This window comes from Chaetodon auriga, chromosome 23 (genome assembly GCF_051107435.1).
Source record: "Chaetodon auriga isolate fChaAug3 chromosome 23, fChaAug3.hap1, whole genome shotgun sequence".
NCBI classification, from domain to species: Eukaryota; Metazoa; Chordata; class Actinopteri; order Chaetodontiformes; family Chaetodontidae; genus Chaetodon; species Chaetodon auriga.
The window spans coordinates 19119870-19138935 of NC_135096.1; the positions used below are offsets into that span (position 1 = coordinate 19119870).

Below are 19066 nucleotides of genomic sequence, written 5' to 3' on the forward strand. Positions count from 1 at the left end.
TGTTGAACACAAACATTGTAACATGGTATTCATTCAATATATTCAATTATTAGTTTATATCTATTATTATATATTTATATTTACAATTGTAGAATTTTATTTTTAGATATTTTATTTTAATTTTAGATTTATATTTTTGGGTTATGATTTTGATCTCGATTCTTTATTCTGCATTTTAATTGATTTGTTTTATACTTTAACTAATATTTTTTAAACTTAGGAAATGAAAATATTAAACACAAAAAAAACACATTCAAATGTGATTTTTGCATAAATTCCACACTATTATATACTGTCAGATAAGATATTCCTTCATTAGTTCCACAGTGGGGAAATTTTCACGTTTCCATGAATGTTTTGTAGTAATTATTCTTGATGATGTATGCTGGTAATATTTATTTGTCTCTTAATTTTAGCAGTCAAACCATAAACACGTTTTAATGTCATTTTGATCGTTTGAACAGCTCATAGTCCAATCTGTATGCTGTGAAATTATTTTTTCATTTCAGGTTTTTATTTTGAAAGCAGACACTTCCTGCGTGTTTCTCAAAGTTTGTCCCTTGTAAGGTGAACTTCCTGTCCCCACCATAATAAAAGTGTCCTCTCTGCTTTCACCGTCACTGCGGTGCGGACCGTGTTGTCGCGGTGTGTTTACGGTCCGGCAACGGACGATCTGCGGCTCACCTGAGAACGTCAACCTGTGATTACTTCAGGTCCCGCAGGAAATAAAAACGCCTCCTGGATGGGAAACATGAAGTGTTCGCGGCGGCTGTTGAAGATGGCGGATTAACGAGTTTACCGGCCGCGTTACGGACGCTGCGGTGACGGTTTCTCCTCACTGAGGGATGCGAACGGAGGCAACAGGCAACAACGACAGCAACAACCGGTGCTTTTTACTGTTTTTCTTTACGGCTCTCCGGGTGTGACATTTGGCAGCTGGCTAACGTTAGCTAGCTGAAGCAGGATGAACGGCGGCGGCAGCTCGGCCCGCAGCCGCTCTGGACATCCTCCGGCCGCCGAGTAGCATCAGAAAAAGAACTATTTTGTTTAATGTTCAGCGGTTTTCTTTAGTATTTTTCCGCTTCTGGACACCGTGTCTAATGTTTTGGACTGTAAGACTCCGTTGTGGACTATTCGGCCCCCGTTAATAACCTCCCGAACGATGGAGACTTAGTCTCGAACCAAGAGAAGGTGACCGCCGAACAGCGTCAGAAAACGCGAATTTTTAAAGTGAAACACATTTAAGTAGTGGTTTTCGTTCGTTTGGGAACCGGATTTGTATGATCCGGTTTACAGGAGACCTTCGTGGAGAATTCGGCTCACAGTAAAACCCTCCTGAACCATGGGCACTCAGGGACCGGGCAGGAAGAGGATCCCGAACCGGGAGAAGTTGACGGCCGAGGACGATGCTCTGAACCAGATCGCTCGGGAGGTGAGGCTGCTTATCGATACTGGTATTGATATCATTATTGATTTGATATGGAGGCGGTGAGAGTTCAGAGTTCAGTGTGTGACACTGCAGAGAATCCAGCAGTTGCAGGTTTTTCCAGTGTCACTAAATCCTCCAGTGATGTTGCTGCAGTCTGGACCGGAAACACCTGTTTGTGTGTGGGCTGGTAACCGCACCTGTAACATCTACTGATCCCAAATGGTGATGATTAATATAATATAAATTAACATAATATGAATAATGGAGGTACTTCAGAGAAAATGACACCAAATGAAGCTTTGAACACTGATAAAATAAAATTAAATAATACAAACCGAGTAATAAATTGAATTCAGATGAATTAAACTCACCGGTGAAAGTGTACATTTGATTAAATATTTTTATTTATTACTAGAATGTTTCTGAAGTTTTCCTTTAGGGTTTTTTTTCATTGTATATGTATTTTTACTGGTTTTGATTTTTTTGTTATTGCATTACAGTGTTTTATTTTGAAGAATTTTTCTTCTAATTTGGTGTTTGTTCTCTTCTCTTTTGTTCCTTAGTATTCATCGTTTTATCTTTTTGTTTTCCCTCATAAAAAACTGTAAAATATGAACTTAAAGGGACGATGAGGACATAATTAATCATGAAATCAATGATCACTATGATAAATAGTAGATTATTATTTCACTCTTTTCTGCTGCTGTACAATGTTTTATAGTCTGCTCATGTAGTTTCTATTTACTTTATATTATTATAGGGTATTATGGTATGTGTGTGTATCCAGTGTGTGTACATGTATGGAGGTATGTGTGTAGTATTACAGTATTCTGTCTGCAGTCTGAAGTACATTAACAGATGCAGAAATAATGACCTCATTGGCTTTCCGTAATCGTCCCTGTTGTTGAAACAAAGGCTCCTTTATGTTCGCTGTGTGTGTGAGTGTATTTGTGTTTGTGTGTGTGTGGTCCGTGCTGTCGTCCTACATACTAAAGCAGGAATGTGAAATGCTCTGCTCGCTCTTCCTCTGTGGTGGTTGTTTGAGCTCTGTGGTCACTGGAGCAGCATTCAAGGCTTCTCCAGGAGTCCTTGAAGAACCTCCAGGATGATTTCAGAGTGGAGGAAAGTGTCCTCACAGGTTTGTGGTGGAGCTCAGACCGTCGTCGGCCGATCGAAGGAAATCAACTCTTTTGATTGTCGGTTCATCGTTTGAGTCACAGTTTCAGTTTCCAGCCGTTCAGATGAGAAGATCTTCACTTTTTCTCTGTTTTCTGTCTCCAGAAACAGAATCTGTTCTGGACAAAATGAGGTCAGTTATGACGATCTGGAGACCAAACCAAACAAAATGAACCGTTAAAACAGCTGCTGTTCAGAGAATGAGCTCCTAAAGTGTCTTTGGACTTCATCATCATCATCATTCGGTCATGTTCAGGTTACATGAAGTGTGATGTTTGGCTAAGACGAGCATGTGTGAAGAACACTGAGAATAACCTGCTCTGTAATGAGTAAAGATAAATAAAGAGAGACTCACCTGTGCAGGTGATCAGAGGAAGACATCTGAAGAGGAGAGGAAGAGAGAAATGTTAATAATATGAAAGCTGAAACATCTCCTTCAGTCTCTTAATGAGTGTGTGATATTTAGATTATGATGCTTTTATTGTGAAGCATACACAGGAAGTGCAGCCTTAACCTTATAGAATCAGATGATTGGTGGATGGAGTTTGTTCTGAGAGCAGCTGAATGTTTTCACTCTGCAGTCAGAAAACCGGTTGAGTCACATGACCCAGCAGGTAAACGGACCGAGAGCTGCAAACCGGTTCGGTCACCTTCAGTCTGTGTTCACACGGTCTGAAACACCGAAAACAGTTTGTGTCGCGATCCGTGACGACACACAGGTGTGTTCTTCAGCCAAAGCTGATCAATAACATCATTAATACAAGAGACGCTCATATGCAAACGCACGACATGATCAATATGTAATGAAGCACATTCAAACCATGAAGAACGCCCACCAGAAACACATCACATGAACATTTAGCATCGTCTTTGCCTCGGACGGCGTCTGTGTGAAGCTTTTACGTTCACGTCTGTGGTGTCAGTGATGGACGTCCAGAGAGGACAGTGGAATGTTGCTTAAATCGTGTGATTGTTGAATGGAGTTTGGTGTGAGTCACGTCCTCTCAGATGGCAGCAGCAGTGACCTCCTGCTGTGTGTGTGTGTGTGTGTGTGTGTGTGTGTGCGTGTGCGTGCGTGCGTGCGTGCGTGCGTGTGTGTGTGTGACCTCCATTCTTTAATCCTCTGCAGCAGCACAAACATTAATCTCCGTCTCGGCATGACACAGATCTGAATCAAACCTTCATCCTCACCGTTCAGCTCGTCATCATGTTGTCACACAGCTCACATGTTTTATATATAGATAGGCACAGGTGTAGGTGTGTGCAGGTGCAGGTGTGTGGTGGGTGCGTTACTAAGTGTGACAACAGGTGGAGATTTCACATTCCTCCTGGAGAGAGAGACAGATAGAGAGAGACACTCCCCCTGCTGGAGGACAGTCAAACTGACGTCGGCTGAAGTCTAAACGGTGACACCTGAATCGATTGATTTGTGTCTTCGTGGAGTTTGACGTCTCTCTTGTTCATTGAACTGAGTCAGTGTGATTATTGATCACACCGACTCTGTGTGTTATTATCCTTCTTTGTCTCATCTTATTGGCTGAATCTAAATTGAAATTCATTTCAGTCACGGTTGGACAGGTTAGAAGTGAAAGTTCAGTTAAAGATTGATAACACGCTGATCTGTATTGATGATGTCTGATAATCAATGATCTTGTTGATCTGTGTGCGTCAGGCGGAGGCGAGGCTGGCGGCGAAGCGAGCAGCGAGAGCTGAGGCCCGAGAGATCAGGATGAAGGAGCTGGAGAGACAGCAGAGAGAGGTAGAGCACAGCCCACGTCCTGTCCCCTGATTGGTCCACAGGGTTTGTTGAGCTGTTCCTGATTGGCTGATTCTAACAGCACAAAGAAACTCTCACAGCAAAGTGTGATGAATAAGTGAAAGAAGTTCCTCTGAAAGAAGTCGAAGTGACAAACGGTCAGCCAGGTAAAATTTGAGCATGCTTCATAAAATGTCGTTTGTGTGACGCTTCACGTGGGAGTAACGGCAGTGAAAGGGGTGGAAGTGTTTCTCCAACACCCCCAAAGCAACACTTCTGTAGATGAGACCCATTTCAGACTCACCGAGGTCTTCGCTGACAGCTTCAGGTCTCTGATTGCTGTCAGCAGACCCGATCAGCTCCAGGTGAGTCTACCTGAGGTCCTGCAGAGTGCACGCCAGGTTGGGGTCAAAGGTCAGCCTGTGTGAGTGTGAATGTGCTGTTGTCATGAGTCAGTCAGTCAGTCGGCAGCCTCATGACTCACTTATTGCTCCTCGCTTCACACGGTGAGTAACTTCAATATTTTACTTTTCATTTGTTTTAAACGTCCAGAAGCGGACGAACGTGAATGCAGCTTAGTTTAAGATCCGCCGTCACCACGTGTTTGCGTCAGTTTATTCCACTAAATCAGCAGACAGACACATCCAGTCACTGCTGGATGAATTTATTGTCACGCACAAACAAGGAAAACATATTTTCAGACGTTTAACTGAAAGGTGAAGCTTCCAGTCTGAGCAGGAAAATGTTCTTTGGTGACGAAGACAACAGTGATGACGTGACTGATGGTCAGAGATGAATTACGTGAAAGAGAAGAAGAAACGTTTGAAGAGTCTGACGTCTTTCTGTGAAGTCACTGACGTTTTTTATTCATTCTGAAATGATGAAGTTTGATTTTGGTCTTTTTCTTAAATCAAACATGTTCCCATCTGAAGTCAGTGGACTGCTCCTTTGAGTCCTTTAACTCGTCAAACTGGAAGAATCTCATCCAATCAGGTCACCATAAGGACAAACATATAGGGACGGACGCATTGGCTCGTCCTTGCCGAGTCTTTGGGGTCAGTGGACGTCATCTGTTTTCCTTTATGATTTTCTGAGCAGAGCTCTGGAGGAAGACGGCTCCAATCAGCCAGGACTGTCTCCTGATAATCGTCATTGATCCCGATCAATGTGTCTCTCACTGAGTGGTCAGTGCTGATCCTCCACCTTTGAGAGTCTCAACAGATTGAAATGAGTCTGTTTGGATGTTCAAACCTGGTCAGATATGAAAGACTAGACTCTTCTTTTTGTTTAGTTTAGGATTTTAAAAAGACAATGGAAGACAGCACTGTCCTCGGCTTAGTTTCCTCTCAGAGATCTGATGTCTTCTTATCAAAGAAGCCAGGAGCTGATCACTGAACTGGGTCATCAGGCCAGAGTCCTCTGCGGTTGGTCCCCCGTCAGCCACATGTGAAGACCTTCGTCAATACTTGGACAACAGAAAGTGGAGCTGCTGCAGCACATGAAGACAGAACTCCGAGAGCTTTGGATCAACATGCACACCTTCAGAGTGGCCCACCTGCCCTTCAGACTAATTCTCACCTGGTTTTCACCAATGGTCCTTACTCTCTCGTGACGCTGTCGACGCTTCCTGAAGGGTTCTGAAGATCTGTCAGTTCAGAAACATCATTTTATCAAAGATTTCTTTGAGAAAAATTCAGTTTTTCTTTTGAACAACAACCGATGAACCTCGTTGTCTTCATCAGCTGTCTGGAAGGCTTTGATGGCGTCATGAGTCCATCATGGTGGTCCAACAGGTTCTTCTCGGTCAAGGTTTCCTCACCGGGAACCATGTGGTTTTCGAGTTTTTGTAATATGATGTAAAATAATACAAACGTTCACCAAAAATAATAAAAATGATAAATAAATAAATAAATTGATGCAGCCCCCTGACCTCTGACCTGGGACTCATCCTGAAGGTACCTCACGTAGTGAACTGCTGATCGACCGTCTGAATCGTTTCCTGCACAGAACTTATTTTCTTTATCGTTGTCATGTAGCACTCACAGACCTGTGACCTGTGACCTCTCGTCTCTAACCTTCAGTCTCTCCTCTTGTGTCTCCTCCCACCTGCTGTAGCTGTTTAACAGCCACAAGGTACGACTAACTCCTCCATTCCACCTTAACTGTATGCTGATGTGCTTGTTTTACTCCTCTGGGAGCTCCAGCCAGGTGGGGTTTACCGCTCAAAAAACCCCCCCAAAAAAAACCAAAACACTGAGCTCTTGGTGTCAGGAAACGTTGCCTTTGTGTGCTAAGCTCCACCCGCCTGCCATGCCAAGGAGTTTAAAACAAACACACTGTTTCATTTTTTTTTCTCTTTCAACCTGAAACTTGAAGTCATTTTTCTTCTTGTCTTAACATCTTCTCCTCTTCCTCCTCCTCCTCCTCCCACAGAAGTATTATGGTCTGGACAATAAGTGGGGTCATATTGAACAGTGGATGGTAGGACCGTCGTTAAAGTCTTTCAGACTCTTTGGGACTGTTGTTAGACTCTTTAGGACTCTTCAGGACTGTTGAGGACACTTCAGGACTGTTGAGGACACTTCAGGGCTGTTGAGGACTCGTTAGGACTTTTTAGGACTCTTGAAAACTGTTAAGGAAACTTTAGGACTGTTGGGGACTCTTTAGGCCTGCTGGGAGTCTTAAGGACTCTGTATGAGCTGCTGTCTGACTCATGAAAACCAGTTAAAACTGATTTCTCTGATCAGCTGTGAACTTTATTGACCTCTAAACAAAGAACAGGAAGTGACATCACGGTGACCTTGTGCTGATGTGGTCATCGTATGTCATTGATGACACTTTCCATCATAATACAGTAAGAGTACACGGTCCAGTACTTTCATATCTAAAGAATGATACGATACTACATGATGAACTGTCATCATAGTAAGATCAAATCGAGCTTTATTGATACGATTGATAAGGACAGTAGAACAAGTTTCACGTTCCATCATGAAGTAACAGTACAAAGTCATGTGACGTAACAACGGAGTAAAATAACACAAAACAGCACAACGGAACGTGGCTGTCAGCTGAGGGTCAAAGGTCGAACCCGTCCAAGACTCCCTGACCCAGCTGCCCCTCTGGGACGGCCTCCCCGTCAGAGACTCGTTGGTTTTCATGTGTCGTGTCAGCAGGACGGAGCTGCTGCCTGTTGTTGTTGTGGTTGTGTATCTGTGATATGAGTGTTTGTTCTGCACGCGCTCAGACAGAAACACACATGGATTAACTGTGTGTTTAATCCACGTGGGCACACAGATAATCTGCCTTCAGCCCCCCCCCCCCCCCCCTTTTCTGCATGTGCCTGAGCTGCTGACGTAGCTGCATGTTGAATGTATGAAGTTCTTTATTGTGATTATTGTTTTTTGATCTTATTTTGTTGTTTTTTTTATTGTTCTTTTTGTCATGACATATTTTATTTATTGATCTGTTTACTTTGTGTTTTCAGTATTGTTCTTTGAGTTTGGTCTGTCAGGTTTCCTCTGTCTGTCTGTGAGTCAGTCCGTTCAGAGGAAGCCTGACCCTCACTCTTCTTCTTCTACAGTTTCCGCTCTTTAACTTGTGTACTGTCTCTCTTCTTCATGGCCTTTCAGGAGGACAGTGAGCGGTATTCTCGCCACTCACGGAGACACGCTTCGGTCTGTATCTGTCTTTCCTCTTTAATCTGTCTTCACTTCCTGTTTACACACTGCTCACAGTTTCATGCTTTAACAGTTGTCAGAGTGTGAATGCACACCTGTCTGTGACATCACAGAAACACTGTGATGTCATCAAGAAGCTCAGCCTGGATCTGGTCCTGAATGACCTCGTCGTGAGGCTGTTTCAGTGTGAAGCAGCGCTGAATAGGGATGTAACGATTCACTCTAGTCACGATTCGATTCGGTTCACGATTTTTTGTTCACGATACGATTTTCTCACGATTTTTTTTCTATTATAAAAATGAGCTACAGACAAATTATGACCAAATAAAATGTTTTATTTGTACAACCTGGTGTTAACTGGTGCACCAGTAATTCAGCAACTTAAATAACAAAAGATTATACAATCTTGACCAAAAAAAGAGGTCCTTTCTTTACAGAAACACTGTGTTAAACACTATTTTTGTGTCTTATAAAAAAGTGCAACTGAGGTAGTTATTCACATAAATAACAAAGAATAACTGGATCTTTAAAAACAAATCCCACATCAAAATAATATCAATGCATAAACTCTCTTCAAATAAACTAAGACTGGCTTGTGTAGCTTGAAACTTTCAGGTTTCTCTTGAGGAAAATCAACATGTCAACATTTTCAGGCCGTAGCTGAGATCTCTGTGAGGTTACAACATCCCCTGCGGTCGAAAAGACCCTTTCACTCGGGACAGAGGTGGCTGGTGTGGTGAGGTAGGCCTTTGCTAGAGGTGAAAGCAGTGGGTAAAACTTACTGTTCTCCTTCCACCATTTCAGTGGGCAGCTTGTGAGGGAAATAGACATTTCACTTCTGTACCTGACAATTTCTGCCTCAATTCCACACTTTGCTGTGTTTGCAGTCCCTACACTTTCTGTGAAAGTCCCTGCTAGGAGATCCTCCAATGCAGTCTTCTTGAGAGGTGGTTGTTGAAGGTCTGCATCCACCATGTCTGCCTGGTCAGCAGGCAGCTCTGCTGCATGTGTAGAGACATTGGTGTCTGTTACACCTCCAGTTTCCTCCACAGGGGAATTGGTCTGTAAACAGCAAGACAAGAACTTATTAATACATGTATTATATTATTCATATGCACAATTAAAAAATAATATATATATACTGTATATCTGTTTAATGATATAAAGGCAAATAATTGTGCAGGAGAGGAAAACAATCCCAAAGATCTTATACAAAATCCAACACAAAATCACTAAAACAGATCAACCAATAGAAAAAGAAAAAAAAGGAAAACAAGCAGAAAGGGGAGAGAGACAAGGAAAAAACACAGGAAAAACGAGACAACAACAAGGACAAAGATCAGTATGAAAATAAGTATGAAACACGGGCCTGGCCTTAATGCAAAAGCAACACTAGTACTACTATTGATTAAGTAAAATAAGTACCTGGTTGTACATCTGCACAGCTCTCTCTTTCACCCTCTGGAACACATCGTGGTGCTGATGGCAGTGCAGTCCAGCAGATGGTTGTCCCCAGGCCCAGTGTATCTGTCTGATAAATTGTTGAAGATTGCTTTCTTCATCATGCTCACAGTGGTGGAGTCCTCTTCCACAGGCAACATGCTCTGCTCAATCGTGTGCTTTAAGGGCACAATTAGCGACACTGTTGGGTTTTGTTCATCACTTAGCACGGTGGTCACTGTCTTTAAAGGTTTAAGAAGTTTCACGATGTCCTCTGCATCACGGATGTCCAAGCTGTCAAGTGTGTCGATCTCGCGGGCGTTGCGACGGACTTCGGGGCTCAGCAAAGCAGCAGCCACAGCCGGTTGCAGGTCGAGATAACGTTGCAACATGTCCAGGCTGCTATTCCAGCGTGTTGTAACGTCCACAATTAGCTTGTGCTCATTGATGTTTGGGCCGAGCAGCAGTTTCTGCTTCGCAGCCAACACAGCAGTGGCTGTCGGGCTCCTGTGGAAGAAGTTCACAATCCGCCGGATCCGACCCAGCAAGCGCGAGACGCGCGGCACACTCAAACCAGCCTGGGTGGCTAAATTTAGAGTGTGGGCGAAACATTTGATGTGCGGTGCCAGTCCGGCTTCCCTCACTGCCACATCCATATTTCTCGCGTTGTCGGTGACTACTGGGATGCCATGTTGTTGCCTTTCCAGCTTCCATTCCGCCACCGCTTCCTTTAGCACTTCGGCTATGTTAGCCCCCGTATGTGACTCCAAAAGAGGTCGCGTCTGCAGCACAAAGCTAGCCAGCTCCCACTCGGCATTGATCACATGAACAGTTATAGTGATGTAACTCTGCGTGGCTCTAGATGTCCACCCGTCAGTTGTGATAGACACAGTATCTGCCTCCCGGAGAATCTCAACCACACCATCTCTTACCTCCTGGTAAAGTTTTGGCACTACCACCTGGCTGAAGTGCTGTCGTGATGGGATGCGGTATCTTGGCTCTAGCTTGTTCACCAACAGCCGAAAGCCCTCGTTTTCAACAACGGAAAACGGCCTCAAATCTTTTCCAATAAAATAACCAATTGCCTTGGTGATTTCTTGTGCTCTTGCGTTGTTATGAGGGAGATGAGCTGCAAATCCTCCCGTCAGGGTGGTTTGCCCCCTCGGCAATTTTCGCTGAGGTGGCGTAACTTTACTTTCCTTCTCACTGTGGTGGCGGCTAACGTGCTGCTGCATGTTGCTCGTGTTGCCGTTATATGGTAACAGTCTCCTGCAATATTTACATGCAGTTTTGGTTTTGTCTGTCCATTTCTCACCGGTTGTCTTTGTGTATGTGGGGAATCCAAAATGCTGCCACACAGGTGACTTGAGACCGCGCTGTGCATCCTCTGTGAAAAAGTCGCTTCCTTTTGTCGCCATTTCTTCCCTCGCTCTGTGCCGTACCTCTCCAATTCGCAAATCGATTCATTTTTTTCTGTCAACCGGTGCGAATCGTCACGCATTTGAATCGATTTTTAATCGGGTCGTGATGCATCGTTACATCCCTAGCGCTGAACAAACTGTTTTCACTGTGTTCGACCAATGAAACATCGCTTCATACTGCAGGTGAAGCGGCAGGTGAACACATAGTTAGTCTGAAGAGGGACGGACGGAGACGTGTTTCCAGCAGAGATGTTGATGGTGACGATGAAAATAAAAAGTCTGCTCCCATTTTCAGGTTTATTGAATCGTTATTGTGATCCTGAAGGTGAATTTCAGAGTGTGAATGGTGTCAGCAGACCGACCAATGTTAGCCTGCTGAACACAGCACTGGAAACACCAGAGACCAGGATCTGGATCAGAATCTGGCTCAGGATCTGGACCAGGACCTGGTTCAGAATCTGTAATGACGACGTTCCATCAGAACGTCTTCTGCTGACACCTTCATGACACCAAACCGCACCTTTTCAAACATCAGGTAGACCAAACAAAGGTGAGGGCCAGATGTTTAGAGGAAGACCGCCTGACTCAGGTCCAGGTCCAGGTCCAGGGGCACATAGTGGATGTGGTGAGAGTGTACTGTTTGTGTGTTTGCAGATGTCAGATGATGAAGAGAGGATGTCTGTGGGCAGTCGAGGCAGCTTCAGGGTGAGTCATGAACACACACATGAACACATGACTTCAAGGGGTCAAAGAGTAAACACACAGCTGATTAACAGACTGATCAATAATCAATAGATCCAGCTGTCAAAACAGCTGAAAGCTTGAAGTCTGTACGAACGTCTCATCTGCTCCAGTTCCTCTTCCCATTCCTCTTCCTCTCCCTCTTCCCGTTCTTGTTTCTCTTCCGGTTCCTCTTCCTGTTTCTTTCAGCTGAAGGTCACATAGAAACAACCTCCAAAATGTAAAATGTTCGAAAATCACAGAGAAAAGTCGAAACAAGGAACCTCAGAAGTTTTTTTTTATTACACCAGAAATGGAATCAGTCAGACAGGAAGAGCTGATGTAAAGTGCTCGTTGATGTTCTGCTGCTCGTTTCTGGAGGGAATGCTGTGAAACAGGAAGTTGAAACTCTGTTTGTATTCAGAGTTTGTAAAGCTGCTGAAGGAGCTGAAATTCATTCCTGAACTTCAAAATAAAATCACAAAATGAATTGTACAAACTGTGATTGTGAAGACGTCGACATGGCGTCAAACATCAAACAGGAAGTGATCAAATCTTTCTGACCTCAAAACAAAATATTTAAAGACTCCAGAAACACCTGTAAACAGGTAAACAGGCTCATTGGTAACAGGTGAGAGGATCATGATCGGGTCTGAAAGGTTCATCCTGGAAAGGCTCAGTCGCTCATAGAGGATGGAGCGAGTTCACCACTTCTTAACACATGAAGCATGAAGAAGACGAACACATGAAGCTGCTGTCAGTGAACACTTTGATTGGACATGATCGATTGTGGTTTGTTGATATTTGAAACAGAGTTCAGACTTCATGGAATCAGAGGTCATCTTGGTCCAACCCACAGAGCAGTAAGAGAAGCTCTGATTGGCCGGCCGCTTTGTCTGTTTCTGAAGTTTGGATGAAATAACGATGTTGTTTGTGTAAACTGTTTCATTTCCTGCTCGTCGTCTCTCATCCTGATAACGACTGACTCCACTCGTATCTCTCTTCTATCCTTCCTTCTTTCCTTCCTTCCTCGCGTCCTCGCCTGCTTCCTGCCTGCTCCCCCAGCCGTCAGACCACAGCGGGTTTCTGGGCTCCGGCTCTCGAGCCTCCTCCAGGGCCAGTTCGGCTCGCGCAAGTCCAGTGGTGAGCTTTGGTCTCTGGGTGTCTTCTGACCTTGTCCCCCTCTGTCTCCCACTTGTCCCCTGTCACTCTGTCCTTTGTCTGATCAGTCGCTCCTCACTCTGGCTCCACCCAGTGGCCACGTTGTCCACGTGCAGCTTGACATGAGGCTCCGTGGACATGCTTGGTGGTAAAGTGTGTGTTTGTGTGTTCAGGTGGAGGAGAGACCGGACCGAGACTTCCTGGACAAAGTAAGTCCCGTTTGACGCTGCAGTCTGAAGGATGTGCTGTTCACTGCCAGAATTTAAATAAAGTTATCAAGGTTTGAACAACCTTTCACGGAAACGTTGAACAAGCTAAAACAAATTGGAATTCATTCATGAAACTTTATTTTTAACCTCAATGTCAATTTATTGTAACAAAATGTTTTTTTAGTCTTTTTAATAAAAGAAATTTGAATAAAGGAAATTATGTTTCACTTTAATTTCGTCACTTTGATTTTCTAAACGTTCAAACAAACATCCTGTCCATTACATCTAAAGTGACTTTAATTTCATTTAGCTTAGTTTCAGTGGGACAGTGATGAAGATGACTGTAGTAGTAAACTCAGTAGTGATGAAGGTCTTTGTCCTCCTCTTCCTCAGGGTTCGCGGACGGCGTCGACTCTGTCCGCCGCCACTCTGGCATCGCTGGGCGGAGCTTCGTCCCGTAGAGGAAGCTGTGACACATCGTTCTCGGTGGAGACAGAGGCGTCCATCAGAGACATGAAGGTGTCTCTTAATGTTGATCTGGTTTTTAATAATTTGTTTTTTTCTCATGAAATTATCGTGATGATAATAATCAGAATGTCCCGATCTGAGGACTCAGTGTTGTTAAGCTCATACGGCGTGTTGACGTGGTTGTGTTCAGGAGTCTCTGGTGGAGGCGGAGGACAAATATCGGAAAGCGATGGTGTCCAACGCTCAGCTCCACAACGAGAAGACGACGCTGATGTACCAGGTGGAGACTCTGAAGGAGGAGTTGAGCGACATGGAGGAGCTGCTGTGGGAGTCACGGGGACACCGCGACGACACCAGCAGGGTCAGAGGTCACACGGGGGTCACACAGGGGTCAAGTAGAGGTCATACAGAGGTCACAGAGGGGTCATACAGGTGTCACACGGGTCATACAGGGGTCATGTAGAGGTCACAGCGGGGTCATACAGGTGTCATGCAGGGATCATACAGGGGTCACATGGGTCATACAGGGGTCAAGTAGAGGTCACGCAGAGGTCACAGAGGATTTGCTGTCATATTCATACCATATAAATACAAGTTGGTGAAAATCAAGTTTTAGATTGGAGCTCAAAGGGACGTCTGTCCTCTGACGTCCATCAGGACACATTCTGACTATCTATTTTTGGAGTTTACAGCCAAACTAAAATGTTGAAACAGTCAGTGTGCTTCTGTAAACACTGAGCTAAACGGCTGAATGTGGTCCAGGTGGCGTCGGCGGGGTGAGCGCGGCTGTGCACTGAACGACCATTTTAACCCCTCGCTGTTCCTCTGTGTGTTTCAGGAGCTGGAGCGTGAGCGGCGGGCTCACGGTGTTCTTCAGTTCCAGTTTAAAGAGATGAAGGAAACTCTGAGACAGACCGAAGAGCTGCTGACGGTCAGTGTCCATCATCGTCAAACGTCCCACATGAAGACGACCTCTCTCTTTCTCTCTCTGTAGAGATGAAAGATATCAGCGTAGATTATGACTCACAGGAACGCGGTCGGGAACCATCACCTCCAAACCATTGCTGCTCTGTCAGGTTCAGATGTACAGCGATGTGTTCGTCCTTCTGTTTTAATCGCAGATCAGAGGATCAGGTAGTTTTTATGCTTCGATGAAGCTCTCAGCTGAAGGTTTATAGCTGCCTTCACATGAGTCCACCTCTCCGACAGTCATGACCTCAGACGTGGGTTTGCTCCGGCGCGGCGACACGTTTGCTGACAGAGTTTTCCAGCGGCGGTAAATTAATTGATTGTAATTTCTGAGTTTCGGGTTGCTCTTCATCGTTTTAGAATAAGTCTGAGGAGTAAGTTAAAGCATCTTTGAAAGAAGCAGAGAGTCACCAGAGAGCAGGTCTTGGCCATTGCCTAGCAGCAGTGATGTCACGACCTGAACACCTGACCTCCTGCATCGTACGTTCTTCTGACGGTGGCTGTGAACTTAAAAAGGTGTCGCTCACACTAACACTGACTGATCTTCATCTGTCTGCACGCTGTTAATCTTCACCTCTTTCTGTCATGCCCTCCTCTCCCTCCGCCCCCCCAGGAGGTGTCCGACCTTCGCTTGAAGAGCAGCACTTATTGTCAGGAGGTTTCTGACCTGCAGGAAGTTCTGCAGTGGAAAGAGAAGAAGATGGCGGTACGACACCACTGACAGTCAGTCACAGCTTTACAGCAGGTCACGGTTCCTTTGAGAACCTTTCTGTGGTTCTCCGCATGACCACAACCAGAGCATTCAGTTTGAACTTCTTGTGTTTGATGATCGACTCCGTCGCGCTGACGGACGATGTGTTTGGTCAGAAAGATGATGTTCATACGTTGTATTAGTTTGGATATTTAGAAATGATACAGATGGATCAATTATAGGTTGATCTATGACAGGTTTATCAATAACAGGTTAATCAATAACAGGTTGATCAATGACAAGTTAATCAATGACAGGTTAATCAATAACAGGTCGATCAATGACAGGTTGATCAATGACAGGTGTATAAAGCATGAAGTCTCCTTCTGCTGCCTCTGCAGGTCAAACTGTAGCTTCTTGTCAAACTTCCTGTCTGTCTGAAAATGATTTCCTCTTTCACTTCTCTTCCGCTTCACCTTCACCGCCTCCATGTGTCCCTCCTCGTCTTCTAACCTCTCCTCGTCCTCCTCGTCCACCTCGTCCTCTCAGGCGTTAGAGAGGCAGAGGGAAATCTCCGACATCGTTCGGATCGAACGTGATCGGCTCAGAGACGAGGCGGTCCGACTCAGAGATGCTCTGAAGGTATTCAGAGAAGGAAGTGGCGAGGTCACTTCCTCCACCTGTGTGATGTCACCAAACATCAAAGCATCATCCATCTGTCAGCTGAACATTCAGTCAGAGAAACCTCATCTTTAATTCATTATTCATTTGTGACTGCTGACAGTAAGTTTAGGTTCTGAAGCTGAAAGTGACTCTTTGCTCTTTTAATTTCACGACTTCAGTGAAAAACATCTTTTATTGTTGTTCTTGTTGTATTTCAACTTATTTTTGCCATTTTTTCCATGAACGTGATTTGTCAGTCACCTGGACTTTTCTGAAGACGTTCTGTTACAAACTGTTTGCTCATGGTCGTTTCAGTGTCCCACATCACAGAGAATCCTCGCAGTGATCACAAACCATTGATCATTAATGACTTCATGATTTCTCCTGAACAGAAACACGGAGTCGTCGTCTCTCCTGAGGTATCGACCAATGGGGAGACGGGGCGGGGCGAAGATGAGGACGATGTCAGTGCAGAACCTGCCACTCGATTGGCTCAGGACTCGTCTCGTGGGGGCAGAGAGAGCATGCTGGGTAAGAACAAATTACACCTGTGTCCAGGTAAGAGTGTTTGTCATTAACACGCCGAGCTGCTCCAGAGTGAGACGTCCACAGCTTTCAACTTTCTTTATTTAACAGTCTTTTCTAATAATCAATAATCAATAACAAAACAACACAATGACGCTGAAACGAGCTGGAATGGAAGCCTGCCGTCAACAGGAACCAACAAAACAGATGGAAACAAAATGACAAAAAAAATAGTCATCAGAACTCCAGATTATGGCTTTTTAACATCAATATGATTCAATGACGATTTGAAATGAAAGTTATTACTTTTCATTTTACTTTTTAAGAACATCAATCAATATCAATCAATATCTATCAAACGTTTGATTTACTGATGAAAATTTCCGAGTCATTACATCACAACTATAAGATGCTGAATCATAATGATGACGAACATGAGATATTTTAGTCCCTTTTTGAATTCAAGTTACGTGATAATGAGATAAAGTAAGAAACAAATGTGTGATTTTTTTTCATTCATCATCTGAGTTTGAATTATGACTTTTTAAGTAAAATTAGATACTTCAACAACAATGTGAATGTTAACTTTCGAGGTGCCAAGTCAGTTTTTTCTTTATTTTTTTGATCATTGTTAACATTTCATGTACTTCTTTCCTTGACCAAAGGGAGCTTCCATAAGTTCAAAACAGATATAATCAAAACCAACAGGAACCAGAACTGTGACACTTGAATTAATCAACTTAATTTTTAGAGTAGAATCTATGAGATGGTGTTTGTTTGTCACATTCTGGAAGAAAATGCAAGAATGTTTGTGCTTGAATCTTTAAATGTGCCTCTAATAAATGCATGCCACTTAATTCTTGTTCCATACTTTCATGACGTCAATCAACTGAGCATCTTGTTTTTAAAAAAATCACCATCTACCCTCTAATTCGTCAGCGTCGTCCTGCAGAAGAGTCAAGCAAGAGGTCTCGTTTGATCCTTCTCTGATCAAGATGTTGTATAGTGACTCCAAACAAAAGTCGGTGTCACTGAGAGGCTGAGCGAGGGAGCATGGCACTGCTGACTCGCTACACAAACGACAAAGACATTTCCGTAGTTGCGAGTGTGGCCGTATTTATTTTTATACGCCGAACAAACAGGCTAAGCAAGGCAAAGCTGAGACAGGTCTTTGAATACTTAGTTTCTGTTAGATCATGCGGTCAACAAAAAATACACTCTCCCTACTCACCCCCTCTCCATCCGCCGCCGCTGTGAACAGGTGAATATATGCCGCCCCTTCATTCATTCAATCACTCAATCACTGCTCTAACCACACCCCCCGTGACATGCGTGAACGGTGTCAAACTGACAGCTGATGTCAACACATATTTTCGCATATAGCACCTACAACCCAGCCCCTAATTATTATCACTGTAATAATTACATTATAACAAATAAACAAGAAACATGAAATCACAACATTCACAATTATCCTTGTTTATAGTCCATCAGTATAGTTCATCAATGTGCTCTTCTACCTGGAACGCAAGTCAAGTCTAGTTGAGTCCAGAAGTTCACAGCTTCATGGAGTAACCGTGACCATGTCGCACTGTCGGTCCGTAAAGTCAGTCTAACTGTCCCAGCAAAATTGTCCTCTCAGAACTGAGGGGTCAGGCTTCCGCTTCCTGCAGAAGACAGACTTTGGTTATGGGCCTTTCCAGGGGGCTTGTCTTGGTCTTTATCAGCAACCGTCGCACGAATCCTCTTCCGTCTGGGAAGGTTTGGATGACTCTTCCCATGACCCATGAATTCCGCGGTGCTGTCTCATCCACAATAAGCACGATGTCCCCTACCACAAAGTTGCGCTTGATACCAGTCCACTTCTGACGTTCCTGCAACTGTGGTAAATATTCCTTGGTCCATCGCTTCCAGAATAAATTGGACATATACTGGACTTGCTTCCAGCGTCGATGAGCGTAGATGTCATTTCTTTGAAATTCCCCTGGGGGTAGGGAAGGGGAGGTTTTCAACAGCAAGAGATGATTAGGTGTTAAAGCTTCCAGATCATTAGGGTCGGTTGAGGCCTTGGTGATTGGACGACCATTAATGATGGCTTCTACCTCACAGAGGACAGTATGCAGTCCCTCCTCATCAAGATTTTGCACTTTTAAGATGGCATTCAAGACCTTCCGCACGGATCTGATCAACCTTTCCCAGGCGCCACCATGGTGTGATCCAGCTGGAGGGTTGAAAACCCACTTTATTTCCTTCTGAAGAAGAACGTCATTTATCTGAGCTTGATTCCAACCTCTGATAGCCTCTCTCAGCTCACGTTCTCCTCCAATAAAGTTTGTTCCATTATCAGACCGTATTTCCCGGACTTGGCCACGCCTTGCCGTGAATCGTCGTAGTGCATTGATAAAAGAATCTGTATCCAGAGAAGGAGCCACTTCGATATGGATAGCTCGTATTGCCAAACAGGTAAATATGACTCCATATCTTTTTACTACGCTCCTCCGGCTCTTGACCTCAAAAGGTCCAAAGTAGTCCACACCAACTCTGGTGAATGGAGCTTCATCTGGACAGACCCTGTCAATTGGAAGATCTGCCATCAGCTGGCAGCCTGGAGCAGCTTGCAGCCTACGGCAGACAACACACTTTGACAAAATCCTCCTTATAGCTGTGCCAACCCCTGGAATCCAGTACCTTTGACGCAATTTGGACAACATGTAATTGCGTCCTCCATGACCAACTTGTTGATGTATGTGCCTTAGGA

General features: G+C 44.3%; 1 protein-coding gene across 11 annotated transcripts in view; it reads left to right on the forward strand.

Annotated features, from left to right (window-relative positions):
* The first annotated feature begins 611 nt into the window (after window positions 1-611).
* Window positions 612-19066, forward strand: part of lrrfip1b (leucine rich repeat (in FLII) interacting protein 1b) — a 34825-nt gene continuing 16370 nt past the window's right edge. For 2 of the 11 annotated variants that reach the window (XR_013076227.1, XM_076723769.1), the window contains exons 1-12: window positions 612-1432; window positions 4278-4364; window positions 6477-6494; window positions 6795-6842; window positions 7994-8038; window positions 11557-11607; window positions 12688-12765; window positions 12957-12992; window positions 13386-13511; window positions 13651-13821; window positions 14299-14391; window positions 16176-16314. Coding sequence is in view for 4 of the 11 variants with exons in the window: in XM_076723769.1 (XP_076579884.1) it covers window positions 1343-1432; window positions 4278-4364; window positions 6477-6494; window positions 6795-6842; window positions 7994-8038; window positions 11557-11607; window positions 12688-12765; window positions 12957-12992; window positions 13386-13511; window positions 13651-13821; window positions 14299-14391; window positions 16176-16314 (982 nt within the window). In the remaining 7 variants the exon portion in view is untranslated. Of the gene's footprint in view, window positions 1433-4277; window positions 4365-6476; window positions 6495-6794; window positions 6843-7993; window positions 8039-11556; window positions 11608-12687; window positions 12766-12956; window positions 12993-13385; window positions 13512-13650; window positions 13822-14298; window positions 14392-15042; window positions 15136-15669; window positions 15763-16175; window positions 16315-19066 lie in introns of all 11 variants that reach the window. The other 9 variants (XR_013076224.1, XM_076723767.1, XR_013076226.1 and 6 more) reach the window with 7 other exon arrangements.